The 22600-nt window shown below is 34.4% G+C and overlaps 1 protein-coding gene across 10 annotated transcripts in view; it reads left to right on the top strand.

Annotated features, from left to right (window-relative positions):
* Positions 1-22600, top strand: part of RTKN2 (rhotekin 2) — a 158221-nt gene that overhangs the window by 56976 nt on the left and 78645 nt on the right. For 3 of the 10 annotated variants that reach the window (XR_012512821.1, XM_074382284.1, XM_010339324.3), the window contains exons 10-12: positions 8628-8793; positions 13583-13690; positions 14974-15134. Coding sequence is in view for 9 of the 10 variants with exons in the window: in XM_074382284.1 (XP_074238385.1) it covers positions 8628-8793; positions 13583-13690; positions 14974-15134 (435 nt within the window). In the remaining variant the exon portion in view is untranslated. Of the gene's footprint in view, positions 1-8627; positions 8794-13582; positions 13691-14973; positions 20177-20685; positions 22267-22600 lie in introns of those variants that run through there. The other 7 variants (XM_074382287.1, XM_074382286.1, XM_010339323.3 and 4 more) reach the window with 3 other exon arrangements.

Here is a 22600-nt window from a genome sequence, read left to right as displayed (position 1 = left end):
TTCTCTTTACGATTAGCAAGTAGTCAGTGAGGAGACACTTTGGCACTGTGTGATGGTCTTTGTTTTCTAACAGTCTTTCACATAATGGTTTTAGGCACCTGTGATTGTCTTTGCCTAAATCAGTTATTACACAGGAGATTTTGGGCGAATTTCTCATACTTCTTTTCTTCTGTGCATGCCCTTCCTTTTGGCATTCTTTTTGTAAAGAAGTTTTTCTTATCAACTAGGGATGAATTATAGTCTCTTGTGAAAAGGCAGGATAAATACTTAATATCTTAATTGCCAATTTTCAGAATAGGAAGTTGATGTTATGTATTGGTATTGCATTGGTATTGGTAATATATATTGGAGTTGATATTACCTCCTCCAGGGGTAGCAGATGAGTGTTATCTTCCTCCCTGCCCTACTTTCACTGTCGCATATAGTGATAAATTCATAGGTTTATATCTATTCAGTGTTTTACTTGGTTTTTAAATCAAAGGTAGATGTTTTGATTGTTCTTCTTACCTTGCAGATTTGTAAGAGAGAAATACTATTAGTGTTTTCTTTTTGTTTTTTTGTTTGTTTGAGACAGGGTCTGGCCCTGTCACCCAGGCTGGAACAGTGGTGCCATCACAGCTCACTGCAGCCTCTACCTCCTGGACACAAGCGATTCTCCTGAGTAGCTGGGACTGCAGGTCCATGCCACCACACCCGCCTAAGTTTTGTACTTATAGTAGAAACAGGGTTTCACCATGTTATCCAGGCTGGTCTGAAACTCCTGGGCTCAAGTAATCTGCCTGCCTCAGCCTCCCAAAGTGCTGGGATTACAGGTGTTAGCCACCAGACCCAGCTTATTAGTGTATTCTTTTTTGACTTTTTAAAAATTAATTTATTTTTGAGACGGAGTCTTGCTCTGTTGCCCAGGCTGGAGTACAGTGGTGTGATCTTGGCTCACTGCAACCTCTGCCTCCCAGGTTCAAGCCATTCTCCTTCCTGAGCCTCCCAAGTAGCTGGGATCACAGGCACCTACCACCACGTCTAGCTAATTTTTGTATTTTTAGTAGAAACGGAGTTTCACCATGTTGTCTAGGGTGGTCTTTAACAGTGTATTCTTAAATAAACAAAGGATCTTTGATAAATGCCAGTTTGGTATTTTCTGATGCAGCAGGTAAAGACCAAATAAAATGTTTAAGAATGGTGTTTCTCTTTTAGTTTTTAGTAGATTTCTAATGGTGGATCTCTAAGATCTTTAAACTTCATAATGTTAAACATTAAATACAAATCAGTTTTTTGTCTTTTGATCATCTTTTTCTTTTCTAATGATTTAGAAAATAATTTTTCTTAATGCTACTTTTAAAATTATTTGAAAACCTAAATTTCACAGTTGCTAAGGTATATAAATAATAGTTGTGTTATTTAGATCACAGGCTCTGTTCTCAAGCTATAATCTTTGTCCTTCTAAATGGCATTTTCTGTAAGGCTAAGTTGGTTCATTAATTTTCATAGGGAGCTGTGGAAATAGTCACATTAAGGGAAGAAAAGCCTAAAAACTATTCCCCTCCCATTTTCAATCCAAATTTGAAAGGGTGTTTTACTTCAAAGTGATTGCTTCAAATTCAAAAAACTTCACCATGAATGTTATTGAGCAAGACGTTCTCAATAACAGGTACTTAACTAAATATTCTACACGTTATAGAAAGCATTTTGTTAATCAAAGCTTTATCCATTGTCAATAGTGTGGGGAGTGGGATGGTTACAAAAGAGTGTGAGTCTTTGAGATCAAGTCTTTTCTTGTTTTAAATATTACATACATACATCATTCATTTTAATAAAATCTGTACTAAATAAGTCAATGACACTACTTAGTGTAGTAGACCTAGGTTAAGTTGTTTTGAAAATACTTTTATATTTATCATAGACCCTAGAAAGCAAAATTATTATGAAGCACATGTGATTTTAATCCAATTATGTTAGTTTTCTTAATATCTAATCTTATCAACTCTTCAGATTTTTAAAATATAGCCAAAATAATTTTCCAAACATTTTCCTAATAGGAGTTTACATCTGATTTAATTAAATTTAAAATAATTTTATTAAACTGATACTAATCATACCTCATGGTTGGTTTAACTCATAGCGACTATGCATTACATATTTCAAGCGTTCCTTGTCATATATATAAAAGTATCCTTTTTGTCACTAGAGTATATATAAAGTCTAAGGCTTGTTTTTAGCATCAACATTTGTCTCATTTTGAAAACAAAAATGAGTTTTCAAAGAACTCATTTACTTTTACAGCATGTTTGTAAGGAAGGTGTGAAATATTATCTGCATTATAGACAAAGAGGTATTAATACACTGACTGGTTTTTATGTTTGTATTTTTTAATTGTTTTCTTCAGAAAAAATTTAAGGTAATTTATACATAGTATAGTATAAATGAACCCATTTGTACTCTCACACATTGCCCCCACATTAGATATATTTTGAATCAAATCCTAAAGACCATATCATTTTACTTGTAAATATTCCCATTGTCACACTTAAGAAAATTTATGGTTTTATATATAAGTGGTCATATGTAGATATAGTTGTATGTAGTTAATATTTCATCAAAAATCCAGGCAGTTTTAAAAATCCCCAGTCTCAATTTTTGTAACAATTTTTTGAATTAGGATCCAGATAAGGGCCACATATTATGGTTGATTGATTAGGTCTTTCAAGTCTCTTTAGAAGAGACTTGACATTGTTGGTGGAAGTGTAAGTTGTTTTAGCCATTTTGAAAGACAGTGTGTCGATTCCCCAAAGACCTAAAGACAGAAATACCATTCAACCCAGCAATCCCATTACTGGGTGTATACCCAAAGGAATATAAAATCATTCTATTATAAAGACACATGCATGCATATTTTCATTGCAGCACTATTCACAATAGCAAAGACATGGAATCAACCTAAATGCCCATCAACGGTGACTGGATAAAGAAAATGTGGCACACAGACACTATGCAATACTCTGCAGCTACAAAAATGAACTAGATCATGTCCTTTTCAGGGACATAGATGGAGCTGGAGGCCATTCTCCTTAGCAAACTAACACAGGAACAGAAAACCAAATACCACATGTTCTTACTTAAAAGTGGGAGCTAAATGATGAGACCATATGGACATGGAGGGGACTGACACACTCTGAGGCCTGTTGGAGAGTGGAGGGTAGGAGGAGAGAGAAGATCAGGAAAAATAACTAATGAGTACTACTGGGCTTAATATTTGGGTGATTAAATAATCTTTACAAACAGACCCCTATGACACAAGTTTACCTATGCAACAAACCTGCACTTGTACCCCTGAACTCAAGAGTTTAATAGTAATAATAGTATTTTGGCTTATACTCACACCTCAGACTCCCCAATTTCTCTCTCTCTCTCTCTCTCTCTTTCTCTCTCTCTCTCTCTCTCTCACACACACACACACACACACACACACACACACACACAAACACACCCACTCATACACAATTTATTTACTGAAGAAATTGGTCTTTTTTCATAGTCTGGATTTTTCTAGTTGCATCCCTGGGTTGCCTTTTTTCTTTTTTTCTTCTTTCTTTTTTCTTTTTTTATTTTTTTTTATTTTTGAGACATATCACTCTTGTTGCCCAGGCTAGAATTCAATGGCACAGTCTCGGCGCAATCTCTGCTCACTGCAACCTCCACCTCCCGGGTTCAAGTGATTCTCGAACCTCAGCCTCCCAAGTAGCTGGGATTACAGGCATGCGCCACCAAGCCCAGCTAATTTTGTATTTTTAGTAGAGACGGGGTTTCTCCATGTTGGTCAGGCTGGTCTCAAACTCCCAACCTCAGGTGATCTGCCCTCCTTGGCTTCCCAAAGTGCTGGGATTACAGACATGAGCCACCATGTCCAGCCTGCCTTTTTTCTTATATTTTTGGATCATATTCAGGTTTGTTGGTTGGTTAGTAAGAATACATTTTAGGAAGGGTCATATACTTTCATCAAGAAGCATGTCATGTATCTAGTTCATCCACTCAACAACCATTGATGAGCATTGTTTAGATCCTTTATTTTATTAAAGTTTGTAAATCGGTAGTATTTTTACATTTTTTATAGCTGGAATCCCTCTACTTCAGCTATTTGGTTAGCCTGAAGTACAATTCTTATAGGGAAGAGAGGAATAAGTGCTTTTTTTTTTTCTATTTATATGTCAATTACCAAAACGATAAGATCGTTTCCTACCATCTTTCACAGGAGACCAATGAGTTAGTTTTTAAATATCATTATGAATTTTTGGATTTAAAGACGTGTCATGTATCTGTTTATTGCTGTTGCTATTCTAATCAATGTTCTAATGGTCCGACGTTTGACTAGTAGAAGCCTCTTCTAGTTGACCGTTGAGTCCTTTTGGCATAACCCTAGGATCTTAGATTTCTGATAGGACAAGATGTTCCAGAATAATCTTACACATTTTGTGGCCCAAGCTGAGAGTCAGCCATTTCTCCAAAAAGCTATGATTCTTTTTTGTAGGAAAGAGCACATAGAGACCATAGTCTGGGTGTATTTTTTAAGGTCATATAGAAAAGTAACATAAATAATTTATAAATCTAGTCCTGATCTAGTAATTTTTCATTTACATGGAAATGAAGAGGAAGAAGTACAATTTTAATTCAAAACAATAATTTTTAAAAACCTTTCCTGTGACTTTAGAGTTTGTTTCATTACAAAATTGACTTCCCAGATTATATTTTTATTGATTTCACTTGGCATTCTCTAGGTAACACCACCATCTCATGCAGTGAAAAATTGCAGATTGACAAAAAGCAAAGCCAGCTACAGATTAACATTTCACAGTGAATAATCTCAAATCTATTTACATATCATGAAAAGTTAACTATAAAACCTCTTAGAGCAATTAAAGTTTTGAGATTAGCAAAAACAAAACCGGAAATGCTGGGCTTAATAGAATACTTCTCACAGAACATGTTTCCTCACAAAGAGTTGGATTGGAGATTATTTTTAGGATCTGCATCTGTCAATACAAAACTTTTAAATCATTATTTGAGTTCTTATTTTCCTATTTCAATTGTTTATATTTTAAAATAATTTTTAGTGTTTACTGAGTAAGGCAATATTTTAGTTGGCAGACATAGTAGGAGGGGGGAGGCAGAGAATTACCAGGTTCCTTGTTTTGATACCCTAAGAGGAGGTACTTCCCTTATATAAACACAGAAGCCCATAATGATAACAGTCCTGAAATTCACCTTAGTGTTTTCTAATCACTTCCTTTATTGAGAATTGAAGACCTGAGCACATTTTTGATATTTTCCCACACTGAAAAACAGCTTGCATGAACTTTCTGACACTCTGAGAAACTTTGCTTGTGCTAATCACCTTTTCTTTTACACGCAATTTTGTGGTTAAAAGTTTTCTGTCGGCCGGGCGCGGTGGCTCAAGTCTGTAATCCCAGCACTTTGGGAGGCCGAGGCGGGTGGATCACGAGGTCAAGAGATCGAGACCATCCTGGTCAACATGGTGAAACCCCGTCTCTACTAAAAATACAAAAAATTAGCTGGGCGTGGTGGCGCGTGCCTGTAATCCCAGCTACTCAGGAGGCTGAGGCAGGAGAATTGCCTGAACCCAGGAGGCGGAGGTTGCGGTGAGCTGAGATTGCGCCATTGCACTCCAGCCTGGGTAACGATCGAAACTCCATCTCAAAAAAAAAAAAAAAGTTTTCTGTTAAATTTTTTTGGATGATAACATATAGAAGTTAATTCAAATTCTGTATTTAATTTGCACCTTTTAAAAAACCTCTTATTTTTAAAAAACGTAGTGGTATTTATGGCTACCAGAATCAGTGGAGTATATACAGTAGTATTTATATATTTTTGTACTATATTCTCTTAGAAGGATGTAAATGATTCAGTTCATCAGATTTTCTGTGTAGTGGTTTCATTTGAAATGATACCTTGGTAAAAATACCCAAATTCATCTATAAAAATCAAATTTCTCTTATTTAAAAATTGAATCCATAAAGTAGTCAGAAATGTTTATTAAAATGGAATTGGTAGAGAGAAGCACAATTTCAGTAACAAGAATGCTTTTTATTTTATTTTGTAATATTTTTTTTAATTTTTTTTTTTGAGACAGAGTTTCACTCTTGTTACCCAGGCTGGAGTGCAATGGCACGATCTTGGCTCACCGCAACCTCCGCCTCCTGGGTTCAGGCAATTCTCCTGCCTCAGCCTCTTGAGTAGCTGGGATTACAGGCACGCACCACCATGCCCAGCTAATTTTTTGTATTTTTAGTAGAGATGGGGTTTCACTATGTTGACCGGGATGGTCTCGATCTCTCGACCTTGTGATCCACCCACCTTGGCCTCCCAAAGTGCTGGGATTACAGGCTTGAGCCACCGCGCCCGGCCTTATTTTGTAATATTAACAATAGAGGGTTTTTTCCCCACTATGATTTAACCTTTGCTTAGTTTAATAGAGTAGCATATCAAAGATTCTTCCTAGAGTTTCAGTCATTCTCTGCTAGTGATAATAAGCTTTATATTTACTGTGGATGATTAGGTGCATCCCTGAGCTCCAAGGATACCATTTAGGGCAGCATTTGTTACATAATACAAATAATTACTTAAAAGAGTTAATTCACAAAGTTTATTACCAAGACATAGAAGTGTAAAAAGACTCTATTACGATAAAATGAAGATACTGGGTAGTCCCATTACAGTCCTCTAAAGGCACATTCCTAGATTTCTACAGTGGCAGGATAGACTATTTCTAAGATGGTTAACAATCATTCTATTTTGTGATACTCTAAAGGTTCAAAGTTACATTGCTACTTTATACAACATACATTTTTCCCCTGTGGTTTTGAATAAGAATTTATTCCTTCAGAAAAGAATTCCTTTTATAATATTTATGGTGTTCATCTGCCTGTATTTATCCATTTTTCAGGGAATGGATAGCTTTTATTCCTAACCCTGCTACTTCTGTAATAACTACATAATATCCACAGTATGTATATATAGGTTTTGGTGTGTGACTATATAGTCTCTTCACCCTTTACTCAGTGAAGAATTTCTTTCTTTTCTTAATCAGCTTTTAATACTACCAGCCAGAATATTCTTGTAACACATTACAGTAGGCTTAACCATGATTCCCTTGAACCACTATGTACAGTGCAGTAGCCACTATCCTGTAGTGACTGTTAGACACTTAACAATGTGGCGGGTCCAGATTAAGATGTGCTGTAAGGGTAAAATACAAACTGGATTTTGAAGGCTCAGTATGAAACCCTTTAATATATTTGGGATATGTTCCTGGACAAGCTGAGTTACATGAAATACATTTTTAAATTAATTTCAGCAGTTTCTTTTTAGTGTGGTTTTTAGAAAATTTTCTGTTACATATGTGGCTCACATTGTATTTATACCGGACAGCACTTCCCTAGAATAGTGTAAACAAATCATTCTGTAGGCATCAAATCTCTATCTTTGTGTAATAGTTCTAGTACAGACTTTATGCCCCATTATTCTTTGGTCAAAACCACATGTAGTCGCTAGCTTACTATGAGGCATAGCTGTGTCTGTGTGTGACTTGGGAATATACGTCACAGAATCTTCTAAGTATATAATCAGTAAGTGTCATCACAATAGCATACCTGGTATCACTCAGAAAAAAGGTTTAGACTGTCAGTGTGAATGAAACCACTGCCTTTGTTGTAGTGTTTCACCTCACACTTTAAAAATAATTTTATCATTATAAGGATTGTATTACTTTATTGATCTCTAGCTATGAACTTTGTAAATGAATGTTATATACAAAATAAATGTTAATGAAGAAAACTGTTTTGCTGTAGTAAACACTGTAAGTTATGGTTTTACTGCTTTAACTGATAGCACTAGATATGCATGAATATTAGAATAAGAAACATACTTTACTGATTCTGTTTTATTAGTTTGAAATATAGTTAACATATAATCCACATTACAGTTATGACATGCTGTACTTGTTTTATTGGAAATTTTAAGATGTATATAAAAGCAAACTTCTACTTAGATCAAAACGGGTTATGTTTTAATCTCATAATTTAGCATAAGTGCTATATATAGCATACTTAAAAACATTCAGTTTTTTAATATAAAGCATTCTTTTTTAAAAACCTTCTAGATTGGAGTTTGAAAATAAAAAGTTCTCAAAATTAGATGTTTTATTTTTATTTTTTTTTGAGACGGAGTTTCTCTCTTGTTACCCAGGCTGGAGTGCAATGGCGCGATCTCGGCTCACCGCAACCTCCGCCTCCTGGGTTCAGGCAATTCTCCTGCCTCAGCCTCCTGAGTAGCTGGGATTACAGGCACGCGCCACCATGCCCAGCTAATTTTTGTATTTTTAGTAGAGACAGGGTTTCACCATGTTGACCAGGATGGTCTCGATCTCTTGACCTCGTGATCCACCTGCCTCGGCCTCCCAAAGTGCTGGGATAAAATTAGATGTTTTAAATTTCAAATGATCAGTAATAAGATTACGGTTATATCAGATATAAATATGGTAGCTAAGCAGTGAAACATTTTTTTGACCATTACAGAAATTTTCTGATGCAAACCCTAATTTTTTTCTTAATTTTTAGGAAACCAGAATCCGGGCAATGGATAAGGATGCCAATAAAAGAATCCATAATTTCTCTGTCATCAATCCTGTTCCTGGACAAGCTATAACTCAGATTTTTGCAGTTGACAATAGAGAAGATCTTCAGAAGTGGATGGAAGCCTTCTGGCAGCATTTCTTTGATCTTAGTAAATAGATACTTGGATTTTGTAGTTGTATATTCATGTACCCTGAAAGGATATGCACAGCAATCTTAAAATTATAATCTTATAATTTGTAGCAAGAATTTTTTATGTTCTTGTAAAAGTTGTAGTATATCATCAATGCACTGATGTTTCTCTCAGACTCTTTCCAGTGGCTGACGGACTGTTGTGTAGTATACGTTTGGATTCTACCATCTCTACTTCCTACTTTTTCAAGTTCCTTTTGTCACTAAAACGACCAGACCATATTCTCTCAAAATGTTAGGATTTAACTGTTGAAGGCAATGTGTTTGATCCAACAGATAAGAAGCCATTTGAGGCCAGGCATGGTGGATCATGAGGTCAGAAGATCAAGACCTTCCTGGCCGACATGGTGAAACCCCATCTCTACTAAAAATAGAAAAATTAGCTGGGCGTGGAGGTACATGCCTGTAATCCCAGCTACTTGAGAGGCTGAGGCAGGGGAATTGCTTGAACCAGGGAGTCAGAGGTTGCAGTAGGCTGAGATTGTGCCACTGCACTCCAGCCTGGTGACAGAGCAACACTTCATCTCAAAAAAAAAAAAAAAAAAAAAAAAAGCCATTTGAGGAACAAAAAACTTTTCCAGGATAATGATGATTCTAAAATATTGAAACATTCAGGAGTCTCACTTTTGTAGCCTTCCCTTAACTCCAGATTTGTTATCTTCTTGGACAACATCCAGAGAGGTTTTTGTTTTTGTTTTAAATCACACACATATGCTTTTCTCATCTCAATAATATAGTCCAATGACATGGATTACAAAAACTGTGGGATGGTAATGTAATAGGGCTATTGTGTGTAAAATATGTGAGGTTCTAACATTTCTCAAGGAATAATTTTATCAACAGGAAAATAATGAAATCATAGCAGTTCTTTGTGTTTACTGACAATAAGTCTAACAGCATATTTATTATCTACAATTTTATATTGAAATTGTAGAATGTTGATTGCTGTTTCTGATCAAACAAAGTCTACTGATGGATGCTACCAGTATTTCGTCAGTTGAATGCTTTTCAGTGGAAAACTGAGACATTTCCAGAAATTGAAATGATTTCTGCAACTCATAGAAATAACCCTAGGGACATTTTAAGAACTCTGTTTCCTGGAACACTATGAAAAAAAGTTAATACCTGCAGCCCTCAATTTAGAAGTTGGGAAAGAGGCAAGAAAGGGGTCTACATTTATGGATTATTTCCCATATACCAGCTTATTTCGTTCATCCTCATAACACTCTATGAAGTACAGATTATTTCTCTTTGCTTTAAAGATGAGAAAACGTAGGCCTGAAAAGGTTTCTGGTTCACAGCATTGAACTAGAAAGGATTTCCTCCATGGCCTTCTTGGATTGTTTAGGATTTGTTTTCCTTATGTACCATCCCTAGACACTCAGTAAATATTCAGATATTCATTTCTGAATTTATCAGCATGTACCACATTTATTTAACTAAAGTTTTCATGCCAGGCATGGTGGCTCATGCTCATAATCCCAGCACTCTGAGAGGCTGAGGCAGATGGATCACCCGAGGTCAGGAGTTCAAGACCAGCCTGACCAACATGGTGAAACCCTATCTCTACTAAAAATACAAAAATTAGCTGGGCATGGTGGCATGCACCTGTAGTCCCAGCCACTTGGGAGGCTGAGGCAGGAGACTCGCTTGAAGCCGGGAGGCAGAGGTTGCAGTAAACAGATCTCACCACTACACTCCAGCCTGGGTGGCAGAGCAAGACTCTTCTAAAACTAAAAATTTCAGCAGATCTCAAGTGTATAACTTAAAAGACAACAATGTCCTTTCTTTTGCTGATCATAGCTAAAATTGTAACCATTTTTTAAAATGCTCTGTCTTAGAGAGTCTGTCTTATAAATGACTTATTTTTAGAATGATTCTGGTATTTTATAATTTTTATGTGCATAAAAACAAGAGGAGAGATATGAGCTTGATAATACCAGAATCTTCTAGTCTGCATATCAACTGCTATTAGATGATCTCATGCTTTCATTCTTTAGATTATGTGAAATAATTTATCATGCTAAAATGGGGAGTTGGAGGGATAAGAATCTCATGACATTTTTCTACTGTCAACATAATAAGGAAGTGATGACAACTGGGTTCTCAGGTCTGGTTTCTTCTTTGGTATTCAATGCTTTTTTGGCATGAAAACGGCCAACCTATGTAATTTTTGAAGTACACATTCTATTAACATTTATAGTTCAAAATTCAGAATTCATTGTTTATGGATATATGAAGCAAAGATAGAGGTATTTATACCATACTAAAAAATTGACTTACACTTTAAAATTTTAACTCTTCTAGTGACAGGGGCAACCTCCTGTGATCCTGGTTGAAGTATGGTACGTAGTGCAAAGTACAGGATAGATATTCAGGGCAGAATAAAGAAAGAGAAATTTAATATTGAGAGCAAATTTGAATTATTTTGCCCTATTTAAGAATAGAAAACCAGGAGGGTTAGATAATTAGAACTCAGGAGGAAACAGTTATGGAAGTAGATCTGTTTAGCCGAGGGGAGAATGGCCTCAGGTGGATGTTGGTGGGCAAGAGGGATGTAATAGCTACTGTTAATCTTTTGAGTTAAACCTGTAAAAGCGGAGTGACACGTGTTCTGGATGGTCAGTAGGAGCAGAGTAAAGAATGCTAGGTCAAAGATACAGAAAAGACGGATCTGGAACATTTCATTTATTTCAATATTTAACAATATAAATATTGAGTTACATTAGGAACTTAGCATAAAAAATTATTTTGACTGGGAACACTAATAAATAGTATTTTAGGAAACTAATAATATAAATTGTTATGTGAACAAAACATACTCATTTAATGTTTCATATTGGGCCCTTATTTTCATGTTAGCATATTGGCTATCATATATAACTATGCATAGAGATTTATTTGCTGGCAAAATAAATGTCTCAATTGTAGTCTTAACCCACGAACGCGTTTGTACCTCTGTTTTTAGTAACACATGAAATAATGTGGCATTATATTCCAGTTTTCATTGTAACTAGTATTCTGCTACTAGTTTAACAATGAAATGCTTTTATTTACCAATATAGAGAAAATACTGTATTTCATAATAACTTATCTAAGATGTGACAGAAATGTGCGCCAGTTTAAAGTCTTTAATTATTTTTCCATTAGATAAGGCTTTTTTTTTTCCTGCCCCCCAAGAAGAAAAAAACTGGCTTTTATATATTTATCTACAAAAGGAAGTGCGGGGAGGAGTAAGTTATCAGATCTCAGATCCTACTAGATGTGCTTTCTAGAGATCAGCCTTTGAAGCGTTGTACTCAAGAATTTATTCCCTTTATCAGTTACTATGCGGCTTATTTTGAAATTTTTACCATATTCTGTGCTTAGCATCATAATAAAACATTCTGAAAGGCTTTTTTATGTTTCTTAAGTAGTGGTGATGGATTTTAAATTTATGCATATATTACTATAGTAGTATATTCAACTACAAACAACAAAAATGAGTAATTTTACTAAACATGAAGTGTCCTTAGTTTTTAAGTCATAGAAAATAACCAGGTTAGATACTGAATATGAATATTTGACCTAGGTGTATTATATTTACTTTTCTATCAGTATAACGTAGGCTATAAGAAGGTGAATCTCAGTAACTTACTCTTACAAAATTAATCTATAGTCACATAGGAACTAGCATAGTTGCTATCCAGCATGCAGGTACACAATAAGTATGAAAAGATTAAATTTTTGGACATCACTCAGGAGAAATCTACAAAATTTAAGATTAAATTAGTGTGAAGCATAACTAAAAGAAAAATTAATAATGTCCACACTTAAATTTTAACTTAATAGTGGAAACATTTTATTCGAGAGTATTTTTTTCTTATTCCAAACGCCTTTATTTAATGTGTCCTTCCTAAAACAAATTTGACTCAGAATTTTATTGAGTGATATAATTTTATAGTAATAGGTTTTTATACACCTTTTACCTAAATGAAAATACAGTGTTTTTCTAGAGTTAAATGATTTTGAAAAAGCACGATAATCATCTTAAAGGGACAATTGCTAAGTAAATAATTTTTCTTTCTTAATCAAAATTTTCATAGTTAAAACCATGTTTGAGAATCTTCCCTCCTTTATGTTTTTTTCTATTTTCTTCTAGGTAACGATATTTCAGTCAATTGTTTAACTTTTCAACATCTTGAATACTTAATATTTAATATTTAAAAGAAGAGAACCTGCACAAGCTTTTGCAATAAATAGAAATTTTGAAGTAGTTATTAACCATTTACTGAAATAGGATAGTATTTAATAGCCTAGAGTGCAGTGGTGCAATCTCGGCTGACTGCAACCTCCGCCTTCTGGTTTCAAGCAATCCTCCTGCCTCAGTCTCCCAAGTAGCTGGGACTAAAGGCACGTGCCACCACACCTGGCTAATTTTTGTATTTTTAGTTGTCCAGGCTGGTCTTGAACTCCTAACCTTAGGTGATCTGCCCACCTAGACCTTCCAAAGTGCTGGGATGACAGGCGTGAGCCACTGCACCTGGCCAAACTTTATTTTTTAAATAGATTACTTTTATGTTCAGAACTGGACTTTGAAATTATGGATAGTATTAGGTTTTTGTGCAAGCCTCCCTTAAGGCACTGCTTTATTTATAAATTCACTGATTTTTATTCAAAGCAAAAATATACTGCTATCTATTAAAAATGAAATATATATCTTTACATTTCTGTTTTAAACTAGTCTACCTTTTTTCTGTCTGTCTTAGGCCAGTGGAAGCATTGTTGTGAAGAACTTATGAAAATTGAGATTATGTCACCACGGAAACCACCTTTGTTCTTGACAAAAGAGGCAACCTCAGTCTACCATGATATGAGTAAGTGGGGCTTGTCTTTTCTAGGCTGCAGGATAACAAAAACAACATTGTCCATACTCAAGCAGCTTATTCTATTGACTTTAAAATGCTAAAATTTTCAGGGCACAATCAAAATGAATGAAAAAAAAAACTGATTATAGACTAAGGAACTCATGTTTAATAGATGAATTCATACAAAATAATGAATACACTTTAATAGTCTGAATGCTTAAGATCAAACAAAAAATATAAGGGCTTAAAATGAGTAAAGGTGCACTGAAAATAAATATTAGCATAGTAGCTGATGAAAATTCTGAAAATAAACACTTGCAGATTCTAAAAAGTAATCATGTTCAGTAATTTTTTTCTGTATTTTATTAAATTTCAAGTAGTGTTGCTAGATGCATATTAATGAATGGAAGTTTTCATCTCTGGCCAAAAAAAATTGGTTATGTTTAATACTTTGAAAAATTTTAAATTTCTAGACTCACTAATACTCAGTTTCTTGAAAGGTGTTTATTTTTGTGCAGTTGCCTAAGTGAATAATGCTGTGAACAAGTGCAAGTCAGTCTATATTCTGCCCAACTTGCCGCTAATGTATCTGTACTTACATTCACTTTAAAATGTTAGGTTAAAAATGGTAAATTTGGGTTCACACCTTTTAAAATAACAGTAAGTCATTTGATATTTATCTCTGTTCTTTTATTTTTCCCAAGGAAAATTTCAATCAGCACCTTTATTACCAAAGTGGTATGAGGGATTTACTCTCTTCCTGGGTTTTTGGTTTTAAGCATTTTCGCTTTTAACAGAGACTTTGCTGGTCTACAGGAATGAATACTCATCCAATTTCAGCATTCCAATATATATCTAACTTTTGTAAAAAGGAAATCTCTTACCTATAAGTTAGAATAAGGTTTTAAATCCAAGAAATGTTGTCTCATAAATACTTAGTCTACAGAATTTTTTTAAAAACTCATATAATTCCACTTCTTTGAAAGCTGGATTTTGCTAATTTCTTTAGGAATATATTTATACATGTGTATGTATTATGTACATTATATGTATGTTACGTGTATGTTTTATATATATACTGTGTATTATGTGTGTGTTTACATATAAAATGTTGTATATATAGTGTATTGCATGATCTTTTTAGTTCTGATGGCATGGTTATTTTTAAAGGAAACATTTTCCTTACATAGTCTTTGACCATTATATATAGCATACTAGTTTGGAAAATAATAACTTATTCTGATCAAGTGCTTACTGCTTATGAATTTTTTTATGTATTCTTAAAATTATAGGCATTGATTCACCTATGAAACTTGAAAGTTTAACGGATATAATACAAAAAAGAATTGAAGAGACAAATGGGCAGTTCCTTACTGGTCAGCATGAAGAATCCTTACCACCTCCTTGGGCCACACTCTTTGATGGTAACCATCAAATGGTCATCCAGAAAAAGGTACTGTCTCCTGCAGGTGAGCCATTACATGAAGAAAAAGGGAAAAAGAGACGAGCTCCCCTTCCCCCTTCTGATAAACTTCCATTCAGCTTAAAATCACAGAATAACACAGATCAATTGGTTAAGGACAACTGGGGAAAAACAAGTGTATCTCAGACCTCACCTTTGGATACCAAACTATCAATTCTAATGCATCACTTACAGAGACCAATGGCTGCTCCTCGAAAACTTCTCCCTGCCAGGAAAAAAAGATTAAGTGATGGTGAGCACACAGACACTAAAACCAATTCTGAAGGCAAGCCAGTGCCAGCTCCAAGGCAGAAATCCATCAAAGACATTCTGAACCCTAGATCATGGCTGCAGGCACAAGTATAGAAAACAATTAATGATAAAACCTTTAACAAAATCTATCACTGTAACGCTTACAGAGGCATTATAAATAGAGTAATGTGTAATTATATAGGTAAATATGATAGTGATTTATACCAATAATTAATACGCTATTAGCTATAGAAAAACATTTTATAATAAAGATATGGATTTTTTTCTTTTTACTCCTGATTTTCAGAATGTAAGTGATTTCTCCAGCAGTGTGCAAGAGGCAGTTTCTAGACAATGTCCTAATTGTTGGAAGGGTTAATTCATTCCTAAATTAGTACCAGGCAGTGAATAAGCCCTAGGCAGAATAAAGCATTAAAATTTCTTTTGGGAAGAGACTGTCTAGTAATTTAAAATGTGTTAAATATGAGCCAAATTCTCATTGTGAGAATTTTAATACTAATGGAATGTTTCAAAGGTTTTGTTCAAACCACAAATTATAGAATCCACCCAAGAAAATTCTCTTCTTCGCATTCTGGAATTCTCATCTAATGGTTCACTGGCTCTCATCTATTGTTTAACTCACTAGTTTATAGGCTGACCTTTTAAATTCTTGGGATAAATTTTGGAATATTAAATTCTTCATCTTTAAAGGGAATTTGTTATGTGCTATTCAGACTTGTTTCCTTGATGAGCCCTGAAATCCTGTTGACATTAACTTTCATAAATGAAGCATAATACTTATTAGTTTAGAGAAATGGTAGATGAAATTCTCTTTACATTCAATTTTCTGTGTGTGTTGCTAATTTCCATTGTGGCTTTGGAATTTAGGAAAGTGAGTAGATGATTAACACCTTAAAATTCATTTAATTCTTATTTAAAAAGAAGATGGGAGATTAAAAAATACCAGAAATGTTGGCTACCATGGAAAATAATTTTCAGAGTTAATTCTTTTTTACAATTTTAATTAGATTTCCTTGTCCTAGTAAGGTCGATGTCTGATAGTGGTATTATTCATTAGAAGTCATATTCTTACAGCAGTGACATTGGAGTCATTTCCATAGGAGGTAATTTCCATAGCAACTAATCATAGTGACCCAAACAGGATTATAAAATCAAGTGAGGAATAAATAGCAGAAAAATACCTTATAAGGAACGAAAAAAAAAATCCATTTTTTATAATAATGCTTTTTGTAAACAAGAGCAGAACAGTTTTAAAAATTGAATCAGAATTTCCAAATAAAACAGTTTCCATAAGGTGTCAGCAGCAGCACTAAAAATCTCAAATCACACTGAAACCTAAATATCATTGCAAGAAATAAAAGTTAAGAATAAGTTGCTGCCCTGTGTATAATCTCTTGAGATCTTTTTAAAGCTAGCAAGAACTCTATTTGGATCAGAACTACATTATTACAAAATAAAATGAACACTTGACAAAAAACAAAAACAAAAACAAAAAAACCCACATTAATTTAAACAGAGCCTTTCATTATTTTCAGATAGCAGGGTCTTTTTCATTTACAAAGAATGATGTAACTGCCAGGTCACTTCTGTGTCTGCCCAGGACTCCTAGTAAGAATTGAATCTGGAGGGAGTAATGATAACAGAAGGTTTCTTGTGACTGGTAACACCAGGACAGACACAATGTTTGGCGAGAAGGAAGGTACTATCTGCCTGCTTGATGACATACAGAGATCATCACATGTATGGAAACCTTAAAAAGTAGATTTAGTTTTTCTAACTAGAAGGCTCTCATAAATTTGTTATGATTGCTTTTTCATTAAGTGACGTTAAAAATCTAAAGGATATTGTTAGAATTTTTTGGTTACTTTTTTAAACCTCATTGCTGTTTTTGACAGCATTTGTGACTGTCATTGCCACAGAATTATAGAGCTAGAAAATGTTGCAGGCAAAATTGTTCCTGAAACTGGCATCTAAGCATTCTTTTTTTTTTCCTAGTTGATGCCTTCCTTTATTACAACAGTATTAAAACTTCTAGATTATATTCTTGTCATTTTTCCTCATGCAAATAATAGCAGGAAGGATTTAAGTTGTACAAGAAAAAGAAAGTTATCATATAGAAACTACTTAGCAGTTGTGTCCTCAGAGCAGAACTTTGAAGCCCTTTTTACCTAGAACCATTTTAAAGCATGAGCAAGGACCACCACCCTCTCCCCACCAAATTATTCAGTCTCTTTCTGGGGGCCCAGGTTACTGTATGTTACAATCTTTGAAATGGGCCTGGTGTCTTCGGCTCCTGAAATGCTGATTTACCCCTTCCCAAAAGAGTATAATTATAATACAAAGTTGGTTTTTTTCTTTGTGTTTTTTTTTTTTTTTTCCTTTTCCTCTAGTCCCATCTTCTCTTTCTCTGTCTCATCCCCAAAGGGAAAGCCTTCTTTCCCCCATTCTCTTCTTTCTCCCTTCCTTTACAGTTTAAAAAAAAAAATCTAAAAGTAGTTAAGCAATGTGTCAAAGAGTGTTTCAAAAGAAGTGTTTGTTTTCTCATTTCTTAAACCAGAAGTTTATGACAAAGAAATATGCCATGTAATATGAAAGCTGCTTCAGCTTTTTATGAGCTTTCACATTCCTTGTTTGTGCTTTTAATTTGTTTCTTGATATATGAAGACCATAAACTGGAAACAGAGTAAGCTGTCAGCTCTTGATAATAACATTATAATTGGGGAAATAGAATAGATATTTTATGATATGATAATTCTGATGATCTAAAGATAATGTCTTAGACAATTACATTTACATTTCAAGCTCTGGGATATAATTTACATATTCATATTCAGCATTAAGATAGTATTTAATTGCAACTAGGTGGTAACTTTTTTATTTTAATACCTTGCAAGGGCAAAGAAGGCATTTTTAAAATTCTAAATGCACACCTCCTAGGGTAAATAGTCTTTCAAAAATATCAGTCATGCCAAGTCTTGCTGAGTTTTGTTAAATCCTCCTTAACTGTCTGCAGTGCCCCCTGACTCCTTTTAAATGGATGTGAATATATGTGGAAAACTAAATCCATTTATTATAAACGCCTTATCTTTACCCTTTGGGATCCTACTAAATGCATTTTACCTGGTGCTATTTATTAAAAATGGAAGCTGTCTTGAATTAGAGACAACTCACATAAGGTAGGTTAAGCAGTCAAGTATTTCTTTAGGCTTATGTTCAGCACCTCAGTCACCTACTGAGAAGTTAATTAATTCAGTCCGAAATGAAATTATAGGGCAGTTTGGTGCAATTTACGTTAAATGCTATTTGAATGTAATCACCTGTGTTACCACGAATGTGGTACAACTACTGTATACTAGATAGACAGAATGCTGCATTGCACCATGAGCAAGAAATGTTCTGCAAGAAAAATCTCTGTCTCTGTGGTCTGGATTTATCAAAACTCATTTTCTTGTTAAAGAGTAAATAATTGAACAGTAATTAAACTTTGATGACCATTTTTTAAATATTCTAGTAGCTGTCTTCACTATTAGTCTTAAATAATAATACAGAGTTGACATTTTGCCCTTATATTTCAAAGGCATTACTACTTTTAAATGTTTACACGTTTAGGTGCAACTGTTTCATTGCTATTAAAGTTGAATGAAATCTGCTTATTCTGGATAACAGATGTTTTTAGTTAACTCTGGGAAAGATGTTACCTTTGAGTTTTTAAAGACAAGTCTTCATTTGAAAATATATTAGAGTGTATTATTTTCCAACACGCTTGTGTAATTGGATTTGCTTATAATTTTCATTTTTAAATATGGGTGAAACTTCTGGATTAACAAGTATTATATCATGGACATACATTTTTTAAAGTACCAAAGGTATTTGGTAAGCAACCCCAGGTCATGTGATTGAAACTTCTATACGTTAAAAGAAGTTATTCGTGCAGACATTTCTAACTTTTTCTCTTTAAGTGCTCCCTCTAGACTAGACTGATAGAAGTAGATAGTGTGGTGGAATCAGTTTAATCAGAGAAAGACATACCAAGTAGCTGGTGCCAATTATTACAACACTAACATTCTAATAGCTGTGGTGTAATTAACACTATTAAAATGTTTACACATAATCCTTCTTAAAGTATACTCTTAAAAATCCATCGATACAACGTTATAGTGATCCAGAATTTAGTTGAAGTTTAGTGATCCAGAATTTCCCAAGAGCTTAAGCCACTGCAATAAATTAAGTACCTAGGATATTCAGTCGGTATTAGCCACAAGGAGTCTCCTTATTTTAATGTACCTCCCTCAGTACTTGATTCCCATAGAGGACCCCAGAGGAGGGGGAGAGAAATGAACAATCTTTGCTCAGTTGTGTTATTTCAGCATTTTATTTCTAAATCTGTAGTGTGATCAGAAATATTAACATTAAAAAAAAGCTTCCCTCTATCTAGGGAGAGAGGCCGACTAATCAATGTGCTTAGAGGAACAAACTACCTTTACATTCAATTAACAATAACAAAGTTATAGAAATTTTAACAAACATTTTTATTTATCTGAGTATGGGAGAAAATACTAATCCTGGCATGTTTGATAATTAGGAAAGACCATTCCAGAGCTCATGGAAAACTGTTTTAAATTGTAGCAGTTTGCTTTTGAGACATATGGTAATGTCTTAATGTAACTACTAAAGGAGAGGTAGATTGAATAGCTCTTGTATATACATAATTATGTCAGATGTTTTCAAGATATCAAATAAATTGTTTTGTTGAAAATAAATACTTTTTGGTGTTTTGTTTCAAAATATTTTTATGTTTTGTTTACTCAAAAGAAAATTATTTTTGTGAATGGATGCATTTTTGTTGAACTTAGCCATCTTAATAAGCGCTGAATTGTATCAATTTTATAGTTTTATATTAAGAGAGAGAAGAATAGTAAGAGGAATTATCCACTTATCTCAAATATTAAAACATGTGTCTTATGTATATAAAGTATAAAACTGTAGATATTTCATACATACATAAATACATACTCATACACATACTGTGTTAGATTCTTCAGTCAAGGTATTTTCAGTTAGTTTTAAAAGGTTATTTTAAAATGTACTGCCAATGGTAGCAGAATAAAAAGTCCAAATCACCTTCCATAGTTTACAGAAACCATTACAACCCAGCTCCAACCTGCCATGCCCTGCTAGGTACTTTATGCTCAGTTCTTACGCTTGCAGAACTAGCTGTTGGCTAGTTCTTAGCTCTTAGCTCCTAGAAACTATGCTCTGGCTTTTGCAGGTAGCCCTTTCAGTCTTCAAAGTCAGCAACAGTGCATCAAGCCTTCCTCATGCTTCAAATCTCTGACTTTTTCAACTGCTACCAATTGAAGAAAGTGCTTTGCTTTTAAAGAGCTCGTGTGATTAGATGAAGAATGCCTACCAAGGTAATCTCTAGGATACTCAAGATAATTGGAGTGATTCCAGGTCAACTAATTCAGAAATGCCTTTTGCATGCAATATAGTCATGGGTGTGATATCTCATCATCTTCATGGGCAAAGAGCCACTGAATTAGAGCCACTGGAGTGCCATTTTAGAAGTCTACCCACAATACCCTATTAGATTTGTCAAGGGCAGGAAGCATGTTTTATTGACCTTTTAACCCTGTCATAATATACTGTAATGAGAGTGAGTGCAGATTATTGGGTATTATGTGTAAGATACTATACGGTTTTAAATATTTTATATAAATTAATCATTACCATATTCTCTCAATAGCCCCACTTAAACATACAGGAGTGGAAGACTTTTTCTGAGTCATACGCTGCATGGTAGTTGACTACAAACTCTGAAGTTAGACTTGGGTTAAATTCTAGCTCTGTCATGACTTAGCTATATGATTTGGGGCTTTTTTTTTTTTAAACCTCATTTGGGTTATTTTAATCTTTAAGATTAAAAAAATAACTTGTAAGATAGTTGTTTATTAAATAAGATAATGATGTAACATGTAGTCCTAGACCTACTGCTTAAGTTTCTACCTTGTTTCTATAAGTTGACATATAGTATGTAACGTGTATGAAGAGGAAAGAGGATACAGCTGACAGAGATACAGTACACACACAGTTAGTCACTTATAAATCCTCTCCTATTTTCATTTCTTGTTTGATGTGAACATGTTAGGCTCACGGTGCCTAGAAATTTAGGAAATATCTAAGAATATGTCCAAATACTTACTGTCCATTATCTCTTGATCTCTATACTTGGCACGATTGGGCCTTATAAATTAAAAGACAAACTGTTCTTAATCTCACGTGAACACCTGTGAGTGGAACCAATCATATTAGAGATTATGGAGATGAAGCTTGGTTTTACCTGCCTCCCATATAACTAACACAGATCTATCTGGATACAAATAATCTCTGTCTACCTCTGGGAAACATAAGTTACAAAGATTAAAAAATATGTAAAACACTGTGGGCAATATGAAAGAATAATCAGCATTACACAATTTAGCATCTAATTTTAAGCACTATGAAAGATTTATGAGGGATAGCATTAAGGCCAGCATGGTGGCTCATGCCCGTAATGCCAGTACTTTGGGAAGCCAAGGCAGGCAGATTACTTGAGCCCAGGAGTTCAAGAGCAGCCTGGGCAACATATTGAAACCTTGTCTTTACCAAAAAAAAAAAAAAGCCCTGTGTGGTGACACATGCCTGCAGTCCCAGCTACTTGGGAAGTTGAGGTAGGAGGATAACTTGTAACTTGAGCCTGAGAGTTCCAGGCTGCCATGAACTGTGATCTAGTCACTGTACTCCAGCCTGGGTGACAGATGAGACCCTGTCTCAAAAAAAAAAAAAAAAAAAACAGTTAAGAAGTACAAAAGTATATGCTATGAATATCTTGCAAAGATGGAAGGATTAGTTATAATAGATTTTCAAATTAGAAGGGATGAGTAAAATAGAAAATAACTCATCCAATGGGTTCCTAGAGGAGTTTCATTTTGCAGAATTCAGAGGAAGATTAGTAGTCATAGAAGTGGAAAGGAATGGATTGGCTAGGGCAGTTGGCTGGGCAGAAATGGAGTAAGTGTATTGTAAAGGCAAGAATTGTTCATTCTTGTAGGTAAAACAAGTAGGCATGATTGAAGCAAATGTGACAGTAGGAGAGAGGTGGGATATGTTGGACCACATAAAGAACCACATAAAAGACCTTGAAT

The sequence above is a fragment of the Saimiri boliviensis genome, chromosome 12 (assembly GCF_048565385.1).
Source record: "Saimiri boliviensis isolate mSaiBol1 chromosome 12, mSaiBol1.pri, whole genome shotgun sequence".
Taxonomy (NCBI): domain Eukaryota; kingdom Metazoa; phylum Chordata; class Mammalia; order Primates; family Cebidae; genus Saimiri; species Saimiri boliviensis.
The sequence above is the reverse complement of the archived record's forward strand: the minus strand, read 5'-3'. Positions and strand labels throughout refer to the sequence as shown.